Source organism: Maniola hyperantus, chromosome 13 (genome assembly GCF_902806685.2).
Source record: "Maniola hyperantus chromosome 13, iAphHyp1.2, whole genome shotgun sequence".
In the NCBI taxonomy this organism is placed as follows: Eukaryota; Metazoa; Arthropoda; class Insecta; order Lepidoptera; family Nymphalidae; genus Maniola; species Maniola hyperantus.
Window position 1 is genome coordinate 9,423,302 of NC_048548.1, and position 17,025 is coordinate 9,440,326.

Consider the following 17,025-nt stretch of genomic DNA (forward strand, 5'->3'; position numbering starts at 1 on the left):
AGGTAATGGTGTCACATCACTAATATTATAAAGGCGTAAGTTTTTGTGTGTGTGTGAAAACTTGTGTTTGTTACTCTTTCACCCAAAAACTACTGGACGGATTTAGCTGTAATTTGGAATGAAGATAGATTATGCCCTGGATTGACACATAAGCTATTTTTTATCCCGAAAAGTCAATGAGTTCCCACGGGATTTTTAAAAACCTATTATCCACGCGAACGAAGTCGCGGGCATCAGCTAGTGTAATAATAATTTTTACTAATGTTTTTTAATTAAATTTCGACAAAATAAAGTTATAAAAAGACAATGTACATGTGATTCATACAATATTTTGTCGTTTAAAAATCACTCTTCACTGTAAGCTCAGCGAAATTCTAGTAGCATGCCAAAATTGCTTTGAAAGAAATAGGCGGTGTCAGGAAGAGGATTTTTCGGTACTTTTCGCGCGTGCTAACAAGGAGGCTCTACATGACCGGAATATTTCCTTATTTAGAGTTTAAGGTGTCCACCCACTCTACATAGATCCATACCTACCAGAAACTAGAGTGAGAGAACTCTCGGTTTGATCCTGAATCGACGATAATATGTCTATGTATAACATAGGAGGCGTGAAGTATAGATGCACGTGGCCTGCTCGTTAGAGCCACCTGGCACCCGACTTCGAAATCGCGCGGTTAGTATTTTTTATAATATGGACTTCTATGGACATACGCTCATTGTATCAACTCCGAGCGAAGCGATCCGCTGACATGTTATGGAGTTGATGTAGTGAGTCGGGTGCCGGGTGGCTCTAATGAGCTATGACCTTAAATGTCTAACTTTTGACTTCAGTCCAACTGTGGATGCCCATTGAACATTCGGTATTTATATTTTTTTTAAATCGTGTTTGTTGCGCGCTATTTTTGTAATTTTAAAAGTGCGTGCCGCGTAGCGTGTTGGCACGATCCCATATATACCTAGTAGGCGTTACATCAACAGAAAACTACTTAAAATTACCTGCGCCTTGCTTGTCAAGATATATATAATTTATGGTGCCCACGTTAGTATATTTCCTTTCTACCGTGTTACTCGTAAATTATGCAACAACTTACCCAATTTTCAATGCATGCCAAGTCTATAAAGAACTTAGTAGCAATGTGATTTATTTTATCATTCCGGGTTGTCGGCTTTGGTTATTTCTAACGTTTTGGTTGAGTAATGTCCGGAATATTTTTCTTCTTAATTTTTTTTGAATTCATACTAATAATAAGATTTATAAATGCGAAAGTGTGTCTGTCTGACTCTCGGCGCATCCTTTTAACCGATTTTGACGTTTGGCACACCTTTGAATTTAAACCTAAGACTTTGATATTAAATTATTTATCGTCCTTGTATAACATTCTAATTTGTAAATCATCAAAAATTATTAGACCGATTCACTAATTTGATAAACATTGTAACTGCCTCTGGTAGGTACCTATATTACGTGCAATTCAGATAAATTTAATGAAAGATCTCATTTCTTTATTTTATTAAATAGTGTATTCATTATTATGTATCTCTATATCCTATCAGCTTCAGCTCTACCTTAAGATGTAGGGGAGGTAGACTGATTCAAATCATCACAAACATTCTTCGATCTGGCATTTAAATATAGACAGCTATCCACCACCGTGTTCAGGATCCGTTAGGAGTTACTTGAGATGCGTCGATATCTCAGGGCGGCTATACATCACTTAAAACGACAGAGCATAAATTCACGGAGGCTGCTACTCGTTATTTGTAGTCGCCACGTGAACCACCGGTTTCGGGTGAATATTAACGATATCTCCAATTTTCCGCAAGCTTACCCCCGTCGCAATTTCTCGCCAATTGAGCAATCGCATCACATCTCGAGGGTTGGTGTCGATTTAGTTAAAAAAATTGACTAAATATTGAATTATGATCGATGACAGTCTGGACCGATAATAATCGTGTTTAAAATTCGTTTTAAAATTTGATTATTAATAGTGTAAATTTCATCCATAAATTTTACTGCGTAAATATTTTTAGCTAGCTACCTACCTACCCCATCTAAATATATAAAAGGATTGACTGACTGACTGATCTATCAATGCACAGCTCAAAGTACTGGACGGATCGGGCTGAAATTTGGCATGCAGATAGCTATTATGACGTAGGCATCCGCTTAGAAAGGATTTTTGAAAATTCAACTTCTAAGGGGGTGAAATATGGGTTTTAAATTTGTGTAGTCCATGCGGACGAAGTCGCGAGCATAAGCTAGTACAAAAATATGTCTGAGCTACTAAAACTTTCATGGAAACGAAATACGGTGATATGGTGTATGTCTTGTATACTGAAACTGTAATCCATCCATACTAATACTAATATACTAATATACTAATAATATTATAAATGCGAAAGTGTGTCTGTCTGTCTGTCTGTCTGTCTGCTAGCCTTTGACAGCCCATCCGTACAACCGATTTCGGCTAAATTTGGTACAGAGATAGCTTGCATACCGGGAAAGGACATAGGCTACTTTTTATCCCGGAAAACTAAAAAGTTCCCAAGGGATTTTAAAAAACCGAAACGTCCACGCGGATGAAGTCGCTGGTATTATCTAGTCAAAAATAAAATTAATTACATTAGACGTACATCGTAAACCGTATTCGAATAACTTGTTCCGATTCTATTTCAATTTCCAATTTCCACCCGAGAGAGGAAAGTTACCTGTTTTAAATAAATAGTCTGAGAGATGAAAGATAGTTTTTTCTTATAAAAATTACCTACATTAAAGAAATACAATAAAATTACATTTAAATAAATTGACTTCTCATTCATATACAAATTTTATTATTTTAACACTTACTTTTAGCAGCTTCCACAGATTTCGTTCACGTTCTATGTAAAACTTGAGAAAATATAATAAATGATGGTCAAAACTGCATCGAAATGTACAAAGAAGTTTAGAAGTTATAAACGAATATACAGATAGACGGATTTCGGAGTTATGTTAGGTATTATATATACCTACTATATGTATTACAGATTAAGAAAGAAACCCTAGACATAGATATAAAGTTACTGGAGGCAATAATAGTCTGTTGCTGATATTTTAGGATACCTATAATATCAAGTAATATGCATATACTTACTCTTTTTAATTGACATAAAAATTAATCTAAAAATATAATACATTTTTAATGACATAAAAAATCTTACGATCGTATCTTAAACTGTCAGACTTTAAGGAAATGCTATTAATCTTATGCGAGATCGTTCAGCTTTTTTCTCTTTGCGTTTTAAAAGGAGACTCTTGAAAAGTCAGCCTCGTGTGCAGGAAAAGCTTGACTTGTTAGAAAACATGTTCAGAAAGATGCCGACTCCTTTAAAACGTGACTTCTAAGGTTTTACGTACAACATTAATTAGGCAGTAAAGCTTTCAGACTTTTTGAGAAAGTTAATGTAGTACTACTTAAAAAATGGCAACAGAAGTGAAAACTTGAAACACTGGTTTTTTTTAATATTTATAAATTAACTGAATACAGTTTAATTTAAATTTTTATTTAAATTTTTGATAAGTAATAACTTATCAAAAATTTAAATTTCATAATTTGTAAATTAAAGCATTAAAATTAGTTTAGTTTTTACATTTATCAGAACTCCGACTTCCTTTAGCATGTCAGTAGGTAGGTAATTCGACCTAAACTTTTTACCTATACCAAAATCGCGCAACGCGCTTAAATGAAATGAAAAAAAAAAAGATTTAACAAAATATTTTTATTAGTTTGACTGTTTATCGATAAAATTGCTGTTAATTTTATTCCATACAAAAGTAATCAAACCTTCGAAAAAGGTCGTTAAACTTCTGACAAATGAGCCAACCAACAGAAAAAAGTAAAAATAACATTTTTCACCGCATAACAACCTCATTGCCTCACAGCAAAATAAGCTATTACTTTAGTTTATTCTACCTATATTAGGTAGCACAAAGAGCTTTATTCATCTGTGTTCTTTAAGAAACGGATTTGTATTGTAATGTAAGGGGAGGGGAGTAATCCGCGGGACAATGTTCAGGACTATGTTCTGCTTTGTTGTCATAGCAGTAATAGCTCCTAAGAATCGCGTAGATTATGGCAAATGTCACAAAGGGCTCTCCCTTTCGTCTTGCCCTATAAAGGCTTAGGCTAATAACATAAGGGCGGGCCACACCGCAGCACATACGCAAAAACCCTTCTGCAATCTGCATCACTTTCGTACATGTTCTATGAACCATCGCTCACTACAGGCAGTCCGCACTGTAGGTATAGTGTTAAGCATGATATGACGCAATTTTATACAATGCCGTGCACTACGGACCGCCGCACTCTGCAATGTGCGTGAGCCTTAATACACATCTTATCACATTTTTTTTGATCGCATACAGCACTTTAATACAAAATAGGTATAGAAGTGTTAAGACAACGGATCGGCTTGATTTTTGCATGGATATAGTCGAGACTTGAGAGTCACATTTTCATACCTTATGGAGTTTTAAAAAAATCAAAGTCATCAGTGTAAGATTGTCTTTCGTTATCACTTTCACTTGATATAAGCAAGAGCAGATATTGTAGTTATTACTCTGTAACTAGTTGTCACTAACATGACGTATCGACCCTACCGACGCGATTGTGATTTGCTAATAATTGAGATCGACTTCATTGTAGAAAGAAAAACCGTTTTGGTTGATTAGGTTTTTTTTTTTCATTTTTACACAGCAGTAAAAAAATGCCAATTCAAATTCCTTTGCCTACTATCTCTTCCGTTTATAAAAATATAACCTTTTGAATTAGGCCTAATACTTGAGTTTTACCTACATAATATCTTTACATTTAGTACCTAGTACCTACATAAAATTTACTAAATAGGTAGACTAGATGTGTAGTTGTTGCAGTTGCAAAATTACTATAACTGTAGGTACGCACCATCTCTTTAAATGTCAAAGATGGTCACTGACGAGCCATGACGGACGGACGGTTCTTTGACATTCATCATCATCATCACCAGTCCAGCCAGCCAGGATAGACGAAAACACAACGCCACGTGCTATAGACTTCATCATGATCAACCCATAGCCGGCTCACTACAGAGCACCGGTCTCTTCTTAGTGTAAAAAGAATTTTTGCCAAAGTCCAACACGCTAGCCAAGCGCGGATTGTCGTGGACTTCAAACACCTTTGAGAACATTATGGAGAACTCTCAGGCATGCAGGTTTCCTCACGATGTTTTCCTTCACCGTTAAAGCAAGTGATATGTAGTTAATTTTGCTTAAAATGCACCACCCCTATCACCAACGTCTTAACCACCTATCACCGCTTTTTCTTGTCATTTATGGAATTTCGAGTTTTTATTAAAATACACTTGGATCTTGATTTTGTAAAAAATAATACCTCGATTCCGATCACAATCAACGAATACCAATTGCAACAAAGCACAGGTATCACAATTGCTACAATACACGCAAACTGCAGCAATCAGAGGCGTAATGATTCCTCCCCTACACCATTATAGAGTGGTCTGAATAGAGGTACGGACTACGGTCGTGTCACCCGGGTGTCCCCATTCAAAGTTTGGTGGCAGGCAATTTAGTTTTTGTGGGGCGAACGCCCAGACAGTTTGGCGTTTAGTGATTGCTTGTGTATTGATGTATTTAGTGATTGATCTATTATGGGAAATTGTTATACGTTAAACTAATGTGAGGGTGATGTGGCCTACTTGCGACATAGTGTAGGTATAGGTAGGTATATCAGTCGATAGTCTTTCACTCGTAGTACAGAATACTTAGTACCTTCCAGGCCTTCTGGGAAGAGATATTTTTTTTTTTTTTTTTTTTTTTTATTCAGATACAAGTTAGCCCTTGACTGCAATCACACCTGGTGGTAAGTGATGATGCAGTCTAAGATGATAGCGGGCTAACCTGGAAGGGGTATGGCAGTTTTTATTAAACCCATACCCCTTTGGTTTCTACACTGCATCGTACCGGAACGCTAAATCGCTTGGCGGCACGGCTTTGCCGGTAGGGTGGTAACTAGCCACGGCCGAAGCCTCCCGCCAGACCAGACCAGAAATTTAGAAATGATAAAATTCCAAACCCCTGCCAGGAATCGAACCCGGGACCTCCCACTATTAAGACCACAGCGCTCACCACTGCGCCAGGGAGGTTGTCATATGTGCTCAGTAGTGAGCTGGCGATCGATTTATGATGATGACGACCTTCCAGGCACAGAAGGATCATTCCGCAAATATGTTTACGTGTCACGATACAATAAAGTACCATACAAATTAGCTTGCACAGCCGGCTGGTGGAGCCTAAAATTTAATAAATGGCTCTTTTTCTATCACGTCCACTTTTATATTTTCTTTCTCTCTCTCATAAGAGGTCATAGTTACGCAAGCGACTTTGAAGATGCACAGATAAAGGTAGGAAGACGAACTAAAGAGTAAGTAAGCTACTCGCGGTAGAATCAAATTGGCTAACGATGGCCAAGGACCGAGGTCAAAGGAAGATGTTAAAGCAGGCCTCTTGCTAGAAGGGACCCTGAACTGAGGGACATTCTAAAACAATAAAAATCTAAAATAATTAGCAGAGTTCGGGATGAATAAGTTGATAATCATTATAATATTGGGTATCCACTAGTAGATCAATTTATTTTAAGGGATAAAATACGTAATAAAATAATATTATGTTTTATACTGTATACTGTATTATACTGAAATAGACAAGATCGAAGTAAGGTTATATTAGGTTACGCAATACATGGCTTTTAATAAAGAGTAAAGCACTAATTATAATTAAGTCACGCTTAACCTCAAGCGTTAATTAGCGTTCTTGCGTCGCTGACTCAAATAATAATTAACGAAATTTAAATTATCTTGTAATAAGTTGAAATTTATCATTAAGAAATAAATAATGAACAAACGCTTTCAAGCACCCACATGTTACGCCTTTTAGCCTTTTTGTTCATTAACAAAATTATGGCGTAATCTTGTACCTATATCAAATATTTGAAAAGAGCAACCGCCGAGTTACTTGCTGGTTCTTCTCGGTAGGAAAGGCATTCCGAACCAGTGGTAGATGCATCCGACTATTCGAAAGTACTTGTAAAAGTTTATTTGAATAAAAAAGATTTTTATTTTATTTTATTTATTTATGGTTTGATATACAATACCTTACACTAAGTTGAAGATGATCAAACCTTTACTGTCAGATATATATAAAAAAAAACATCTTTTTAAGACCTATATTGTGTAAATGTGTATACAAAATTATGAATTTCAAGGCAAACTATAGTTTATCATCATCATCATTAACCTATCGCCGGCCCACTACTGGATCCTACTACATGGATGTCCTATCAGAATTAAAATTATTATAATCTAGTTATGATATGTGCCTTAGGTCTAGGTGTGCCCACAGGTAACTTTGTCAGACACATAGTTTGATGGAATACATTATACTTAGATACTTAAAACTTATAAGTCCATTGTAAATGAAATTTTCCACGACAGTATCGAAATATTATGCAAATTTTACCTGCTAATTAGATTAAAATAACTAAGTAAGAAACGGCATAGTCTTATCTGCGACATGTTGATAAAAAAAAGAGACCATCAAACGCAGAAAGGTCTGTTCAGACCATCATGGTGGCCGAAATTGATGGAAAATGAAGCGACGGTAGAAGAAGAAATTCGTGGCTTAGGAATATCCGGGTATGGACCGGGACACGGACTAGAGAAGTAATATTCCGTTATCTGTGGACCGGGATAACCAATGTAGCACTACGAGCACAACTTTCCGTTTGGCGCAAGATAGGACATTATACAGGGTAACCAGAACGCTAGCAAAACTAAGCGTTATTGTTAGGTAAATAGGTATACTATCATAACACAATCCAATACCATTAATATTTGCCTCACTTTGTAGTTTTAGTGATTTAGTATTTTTCAAACCTGCAATGTATAGCATTCAAAACTGGGAACAATACCGCACCTACGATGTGGCATTGACTCCGAATGGCCTACTTACGCAACCTCTCAGAGTGAGACGGTTTGGCCATAGTCTACCACGTTGGCCATGTGCGGATTGGAAGACTTCACACGCCTTTGAGAACTCTCAGGCATGCAGATTTCCTCGCGATGTTGATCTTCACCGTTAAAGCAAGTGATTTTTAATTACCTCCGAAAAGTGGTGCGTGCCCGGGATCGAACCTTCGACCTCCGATTAGAAGGCGGACGTCCTAACCACTAGGCTGTCACAGCTTACTTACCTACTTAAAACTTCTTAATTACCTATTTATTAAAATTAATATATTTAACAAGACGAAAATTTGATCAACAGTTACTTATACGTCTATAATATGAGTTTAGGAAATTTTTGATCATTTTGGTTTTGTGATACTGCTTCTGAAATTGTATAATGATCTAGAAATGCGTTCGAAAAAAGAGATTAACAAAATATGAAATATTTATTTGCTATAATATAAAGTAATAGATGGTATTCGTAGCTCCTATATTACTGCAGATGTTTGCGAGCGGAGAAAGTGACCCCGTCGCTCGTTATCTCGATATTAATTTAAAAAAGTCTTACTAGACCGACCTATATCGATCGAGGCTGGTGAATGATTGAAACACACTCCCGTCACTTGGATGACTCATTATACACGAATACACTATGGGATATTTCCCGTGAGTGTATCGGAATGTCATTAGTGGCAAGTCCACAAGTGTGGTTGACAGATGACTCTCCCATACACATAACACACTTAGGTACGCCATATCCTCGTGAATCAAGCCTTCATATTGATTTTTGTCGACTTCACGCGGTCACATTTGTTTTTTTTAATTGCAAAACTTTTTTTAATACGATACAAGGTAGCCCTTGACTGCGATCTCACCTGGTGGTTAGTGATGATGCAGTTTAAGATGGAAGCAGATTAAATTGAAAGGGATATGGTCGTTTCATTAAACCCAAACCCCTGCTCGGTCTCTACGCGGCATCGTACCAGAACGTACTGGAATCGTTTGGCGGCACGGTTTTGCCAGTAGGGTGATAATTAGCCACGGTTGAAGCCTCCCACCAGACTATACCATAGACAATTTAGAAATTAAATTCCCAAATTGCACCTGCCGGGAATTGAACCCGGTACCTACCTGTCACTTTTAAAACTGTGCTCACCACTTCTCCAGGGATGCAAAACTTGTGAAATAGCAACCATCAAAAGTTTTTTGTGGTAAAGTAGGTTAGGGTTAGCCCTCATTAAATTGTAGCTTTGCGGTCTACTTATATAAGCTCCATTAACAACAGTATGGAGAGAGCTTAGAGAGCATAATCAGCGCGACAACCCTTTCTTGCAGTATTTTCATTGACAAAGCGTTGCAAATGCCACTGAAGAGATTATTAAACATTTAATAATATTTTCATTTTTGTTTTTTTTTAAGATTTAAACCTGAATCATAAAATATTTGTGGTAAATACAAGTCTTTTCTCTAAATGGAATAGAAGATACAACTTCAAAGGTACCTAACAAAGGCTTGAAAATAAAGCTGTATCGATCCTGCTTCGTCAGTGTCTTCGATACAAATCCGATTTGCCTAAGCGCTGGAGCAAGAATGTGAATATGAATATTCAGTTGCAATGTGTATGGAATAATAGAGAGAGCCCGGGAGGGCCAGACCCTCGTTATTTTATAAAAAGCTGAAAGTTCCTCTGCGTATTGTCCCCAACACAGGGAGGAGTGATCAGCGACTAAGAAGTTTGGATCATGAGGGCTTTGATCACGTCATGCATTTCTAGACACTTAAAGTTGTGGCAACCACATGCCAGACACCCTTAAAGTAACTAAAGTTTAAGCTATTAGTAAATAGTAAATTAACTAAAATTTAAGCTATTAGTAAATAGTAAATTTACTAAATTTTAAACGAAGAAAATATAAAAACATTACACTTCATGCCTTAGAAATTTGAAACCTTTGTTACGTGTTATCTCCCAAAGCGAACATGATTAAAACTTCATAGTCGCTGATCATTCCTCCCTGTGTTGTGGATAACATGGAAAGGAACTTTTCTCTATAAAATAACAGAGGTCTGGTCCTCCCGGGCTCTTAGTCCACAATATTATAATATTACATCCACGATAACAAGGTTCGTCAGCAGAACACGGCCGCGTTCAACTTGCACATTTACTGCAGACTCGCTACAAGGACTTGGCAAGCAATCGTAAAGCTGTCCTACCTAAAAGTTCTTTTATGAAAATCAAATAGTCCTGACTAAAAGACAATCAAAGTTCGGAACTTTTAAAGCAGATTGTCTTAACTTGGCTTCAGTCGAAAAATATACCGTATAGTTATAACTAGCGACCCGCCCCGGCTTCGCATGGGTGCAATGTACTCGTAGATACCTACGAATGTGGTGTCAGTGAGAAGTGATTCTTCCGACATTTTGTTCAAATATCGTCATATTTCATCAAATTAACACAAACTAATATTAAACTATACCTATAAACCTTCCTCTTGAATCACTCTATCTATTGGTGAAAACCGCATTAAAATCCGTTCCGTAGTTTAAAAGAGCTACGCGTTCATATACATACATACATACATACAGACAGCGGGAAGCGACTTTATTTTATACTATGTAGACTAGAGATATATAGGAAGTCTCGATTTTCACTTTAGAAATCCGAGTTACTAACGTTTGCTTACCCTAAATCCGGATAAAAGAAGTTCGATCGGACTAAACAAGTTTAAACTGAAATAAGCAGACGCATACTTGTTTCTTTACGCCTCGGGTAGATAGAAAAGTAAGGAAAGTGTAAAGCTCGTTCAGGATTGTCCCGTGTGGGTGCACATGCAGGGATCGCGGTGCATATCTCTTGTTCGGAATAAAGTTACGGATTTTGTAAAGAATGTGTTTTATATTTTCTGTGTAACGCGGAGAACTTGAAGTAGCTGATGCCCGCGACTTCGTACGCGTGGATTTAGGTTTTTAAAATCTCGTGGAAACTCTTTGATTTTCCGGGATAAATAGCCTATGTCACTCTCCAGGTCCTAAACTGTACACATGCAAAAAATCACGTCGATCCGTTGCTCCGTTGCGACGTGATTGAAGGACAAACCAACAAACAAACACACTTTCGCATTTATATAATGGGTACTGATACAAATCTAAAACGATTATGCTTAATGTTCTAGTTTATGCTTAGATGTGTTTACATACACAAAAAGTATTTATGACTTTAGATTTATGTGTAATGAGTATGAGTGTAAATATCGTCTTTGAAAAAAAAATTTAATTAATTAAAAAAAAAATTATACAAATTTATATATAAATATATTTATATGTATGTATCTTGTATAATACATATTTATATTTATTTATATCCCTAGTTTAGTAGGCTTCGCTTTCTTTTAAAGAATTCTCTGCCCTAAGGTTGCCTGGAAGAAATCGCTCTTTTAGCGATAAGGCGGCCGTCTGTTGTACTTAATTCCATTACATTATAAAGTAGGTATATGAAGAATATCTTTTAAGGTGTAATATAAAGTATTTATTTTACTTTATTTTTACTTTACAATAAGTATTCTTGATAGATACGTAATCATTGTTGAACTTAGGTAATTACATTTACAACTTTGGTACAGGGTAGATAAATAATTATGCATGACAAAATTGAGTTTTACGCGAAGAGACTTTAATTTAAGCAACAAGTTTATAACTAATTCATTCTTGGCAAACATTGGGTGGGAGTTATTATTCGTATTTAATGAACTTAGGCGTCGCGTCGCGCTATGCATACGATTAGCATCTACCTACCAAGTGCATCGCTTGCATCATTATGTAAATTTTACACCAACATCGCTCATTCATTTAGGCGTTTTGACGGTATCCGAGTAAACCAAATATAAGTTGCGTAAACTTAGAAAGTAACAGTGAAACGTGCCATATGATCTGAAATAGAAAACATCATCGCCAACGCTGAGTAGGTATCTTCTTACTTAGCATTTAGTGGGCGTACGAATATGCATGTTAACTATTGCTAGTCTATTGTATTCATATAATTTTGGTGTGGGGAACATTTGGCGCAAATTGCTAAGCAACAATTTTATGTTGGCAATTATTCCTGTGGCATTGACAATATTTCGTAACGAGCTTAATAACATTTTACATCACGAACTTGCAGCTCACGATTTCGTTAATACGAGTGGAACTCCTTGTCCTATTCATTTTTTTACACTGCCTAAAATTAAATAGTGTGATGATTTCAGAGTTCATGTATGTATGTGAGTTTCTTTATTCCACCATAACATCTGAATGTCTGAACAGATTTGTATGTATGGGGTATCGTTAGAACTTTTCAATCATCCCGAGAGTGACACTGGCTATAATTTTTTTGAAAAAATTCAATGTGGCCTGTCCTTTATGGCACCATTTTCAAATGTAAAATATTTTACTTTTTATTTCAAAATTTGCAGGGCAGACATGTTTAAAAAAAATTTAATTACCTATGTTAGAAGGTACGACTTGTTTTCGTCAATGACAAAATATTTGAATTACGGTGAAAAAATTCGCTTCGAAAATGTAAACGCACTTAGACGTGTTAATATAATTGCTAACACAAAAAGCCTTTTAAACCCAAGTTACCGTTAACATGAAAAAATATTTACGCTTCAACAAAACATATGTATGTATGCCGTTGACCCGAGATGTGGCGAAATGTCCATCCTAAATACCAACAAATCTAAACAATTAGGTGTCTAACCGTACAAAGCCTCTAGGTTTAGACATCAACGGTCCATTCCCAGTCACTTGCGTTTGCCACTTGCCAAACACTTGTGAGTTGTGAGATACGAGTCGAGTCGACAAAAGTGATTCGACTTGTACGCTCGCTCGCGGATGGACGTCGCTTTGCTGTAGTTTGACGGTGCGATTGCTTACCTACTTTAATACTATTTGTAACTTTGATTCAGTTGTTTTTATAACTGTAGATCGTGTAATAGAATACTTCCGGTTTTAAGTTTTGTATTTGGTTTAAATTTTGTAGTTTAAATAAGTTTACGAAAACAAAAGTTACCAAAGTAAATCGAGACGAATAAGGTATAAGAACGTTGCGCTCGAAAGCTCTCGATTTCAGTTGCAATATTTTTTTTGCTAATAGATAAATCTTTTTCTTGTTACAGATGTCTTCGAAAGGGATCGTGTTTTAAGTGAACAGTGACAAATACATACAGCTATTAAGTGTCTATTGAAATGTGAGTTCTGTGCCGATAGTGTTAAAATCGTTTTTCTTGTGAAAACTTTTCCTAATGAATAATCCAGTGTAAATATTCTATTGTACGTGTTACTTACAATCTTTCACCATGGAGACGGAGGAACTTACGAAACTTGTTGATGGCATTTACAAGGTAAGGAGTTTTTTTTACAATATCTACATACTTAAAAAGCTTTTCAGGCGTTTGATAAAACGGATGGGCACTTTCGCTTTAATTTCTGAAGAAACTCTAACATGAAGGGAGATTAAAACTTTTGTAGACGCGTAAAGCTGGCTTAAAAAGTTTTAATACTTTTTGTATGGTAACCATAGGTAGTTAAACATTTGCAGTCATTATATCTTCTTTGTAATCTGATGCATATCTGTTGTGATTATAATTATTTTAAAGTAGACACACGCATACATTTATACGAGTACCTACCTCATCACCTACTTATTTGGTTACAACAAAATTTAATTCATATTCGGATATAGAAGTCCAAAGTTACATTTATTTTCAAAAGGTGTTTGTTATCTTTTCAATAAAGATGTGAAATTCGAGATAGAATAACGACCGGAAATGACGGCATTAAATCGTTTGATGCCTTTCGTAGCTGAAACATTAGTAGTAGTAGTATTCAACAAAACCCTTCAGCTACTGAAGGGTTTTGTTGAATAATAATAATTTCAGTTTTATTACAAATAGACCAACCCTGGTAACGAGCTATTATTTTTGAAGCACGCTCGCAGGTGTCTTAAGTTGCGTAAATCTCGCTCCAATATCTATAGACCTATAGAATAGAATAATATATATCAATAGACCTAGGTAGTCTGTGCATTTGTCAACAATTTAGAACAATTCGCCTTCACTTTTTTAAATTCAATTTTATGAGCTTTCTCTAACTGGAGTTCTATAATATCTATGCAATTCCTTGAATAAGAACAGATTTCTCAATAAACCATTGCAAAAATGGAGCGGAAATGTAAGTTTAATTTAGGAAATAGTAGGTAATCTATCTTATGTCTTCGCAATAAAATTACAATATTGTCGGTTTATAGCACGAAATCTATAATTTTATAGCTGTATGTTCCTCTCAATAAGGCCACACTGTACCGTGCCGGCCTCCAACTAGCCCTTTCACTTGACATGATCATAGATTTTCTTAGAAATCAGGGATAACTGGTTTTTCCTATGTAATTAAGTATATCTAAGAAAAAATATTTATTTAATTTTATGCATTCACACATAAGGGCCTGATGTCTTGAAGTTGAAACACAGGTTTTTTTAAAACATTATAATTATTATATATGGAAAAAATCAGTAGGTAAGTAAAATATAGATATGTATATGTAAATGTAAATGTACAGTAAATAAATCCATCAATAAAACTCTCTCTATATTATATACCTATGTTAGTATATCAATCACAATGCTAAAGATACGAATAGGTATAAAGAGAACCAATGCCTAAAAGGAAATTCTGATAGCAAGAAATAAGTTCTACGATCTATTACAAACATATTTTTTCTTATTATTGAGTATAATTTTTTGGTATGAATAAATAATAATATAAAAAATGAATATGAACCAATTCAGTGACTTAGTCTAGGAATTCTAAATAAATAAATAAATGTTTGGAAGTTCAATATAATTATAATACTATGGAACAAGTCATCGTCATCGTCGTCAAACAATAGATGCCCACCGTTGGACAAAGGTCTCTTGTAAGGGCTGTCGCGGTCTTGCGCTTCCTGAATCCAGCGGCACCTTGCGATGCGACCCGTTGATGTCTTCTGTCCACCTCGTGGGAGGTTTGTCAGTGCTTCCCAGTTTCTGGCAACAGGTCATAACACAAATAGATAATATGCATAAACATACATTACATAACTTAAATCATAAACTATTAATATAAAGTAATGCTTATCGCTGACATAATATAAAAAACAAGATATAGGAACAACAATAATATAGGTAATTTTCTTAAATTATGCAATGCGCAAAAAGAAAACTAAGTTTTTATGTAGGTACATGTATAAAAAACTCTCTGTATTTACCTATATAAAAATAGACAGCAGGCACTTAGAAACCAGTTTTAGTTTTAATAGTATCATAGTAGACATACAATTATTACTTTACCCGTTTAGGACTGCGACCTTTAGCGTAACAAGGGGTCTAGAAAAGTGAAAACACTACGCTCAGCGCTCAGGCGGATCTTTGAGCACCTGCCTCAAATGTCAAGGTCATGCGGTCACAAAACAACTTCACACCATACGATTTCTCTAACTCGATATATATAGTAGGCATAAATGATCATGTTTATCGACATTCCTTATGGGGTCCAATCTCAGAGATTTCGACTTTCTGATTGTTTTCTCTGGAATGCGTGAAACATTTTTGTTGTTTATAATACGCAGTAGACTTCTAATCTTTGTCGAGTTATGGTCTACTATCTTCATCTCAAACTCAACCCATCGCCAGCCCACTACTGAGTATGACTCTCTTCTCAGAATGAGATAGGTTCAGTCCATAAAGGCATTCCGAACCAATGGTAGATGCGTTTGACGATTGAAAAGTACTTGTAAAAGTTTAATTAAATAAAGAATATTTTTATTTATTTAATTATTTTAATAAAATGTCCACAACGCTGTGGCCAAATGCGGATTGGCAGACTTCACATACCTTTGCGAACATTATGAAGAACTCTCAGGCATGCAGGTTTACTCTCAGTATTAATATGATGTTTGAAACGCATATAACTCTGAAAGTTAGAGATGCGTGCCCAGGATCGTACTCAGAACCGGCTATCACCGCTTATTATTTATATAAATAACTAGGTTATGCTCGCGACTTAGTCCGCGTGGACTACACGAATTTCAAACCCCTATTTCACCCCCTTAGGGGTTGAATTTTCAAAAATCCTTAGCGGATACCTACGTCATAATAGTTATCTGCATGCCAAATTACAGCCCGATCCGTCCAGTAGTTTGAGCTCTGCGTTGATAGATCAGTCAGTCAGTCACCTTTTCCTTTTATATATTTAGATTAAGATTATGACTTGATAGAAACGCGCTTGCCTGGAAACTGGCAGTTAGGTAAACCAATTTATACTTAACTTGCCCACCTCAGCCTTTCCCATAAGTACCTACGCTAGTCGCTAGGAACTAGCATTAATGCTAGCTAAACTTTGCTAGATAATAGACGTGAAAGTCATGACCTGTTAATTATTTCGGTTTAGCCAGTAGCTATAAGGCAAATGAAATGAAACTCCATGGCTAGCTAACTGAGGGGTTTCTTTTACATTCGTATAACAATAGTCGGTTTCCTTGCCCAACTTTTGCCTTCTCTATCTATTGAAGTAGCATCTAGTTAGTATTCGTAAAGCTAACCACACCCAGTGGATGTGTGTTTCTTCAGTCCTTAGGCTTACAATTCATCACGTGCGCTGCGCCAAAAGGAAAGAAAACCACTCAAAGTAACCAAACAAACCTAAGTACTTCACAAGCCCCGATACTGTTAAGCCCCTAAATCTTTCTCCTTTTTAAAGAAACTTTTGTGTAATGTTGTAGGATTATGAAACAATACACGAGTGAGACTAGGCTGTAGATTGTAGAAATAATATAATTATACCTAATATTTCTTATAGGTACCTACTGTTGTGTACACTTAATTATTGCCTGACCTAGAAAAGAAAAGTGTATAATGGTACCTATGAGTTTGTTTTCTAATAAACAATTTTGCCTTATTTTCAACTAACTGTTGCCCG

At 35.9% G+C, this 17,025-nt stretch overlaps 1 protein-coding gene across 7 annotated transcripts in view; it reads left to right on the forward strand.

Annotated features, from left to right (window-relative positions):
• IRSp53 (Insulin receptor substrate 53 kDa) overlaps positions 1–17,025 on the forward strand; it is a 240,874-nt gene that overhangs the window by 157,337 nt on the left and 66,512 nt on the right. For 6 of the 7 annotated variants that reach the window (XM_069502519.1, XM_069502520.1, XM_034974966.2 and 3 more), the window contains one exon: positions 13,191–13,415. In XM_069502519.1, the coding sequence (XP_069358620.1) occupies positions 13,371–13,415 (45 nt within the window). In that variant the 5' untranslated portion in view covers positions 13,191–13,370. Of the gene's footprint in view, positions 1–12,834; positions 12,935–13,190; positions 13,416–17,025 lie in introns of those variants that run through there. The other variant, XM_034974965.2, reaches the window with a different exon arrangement.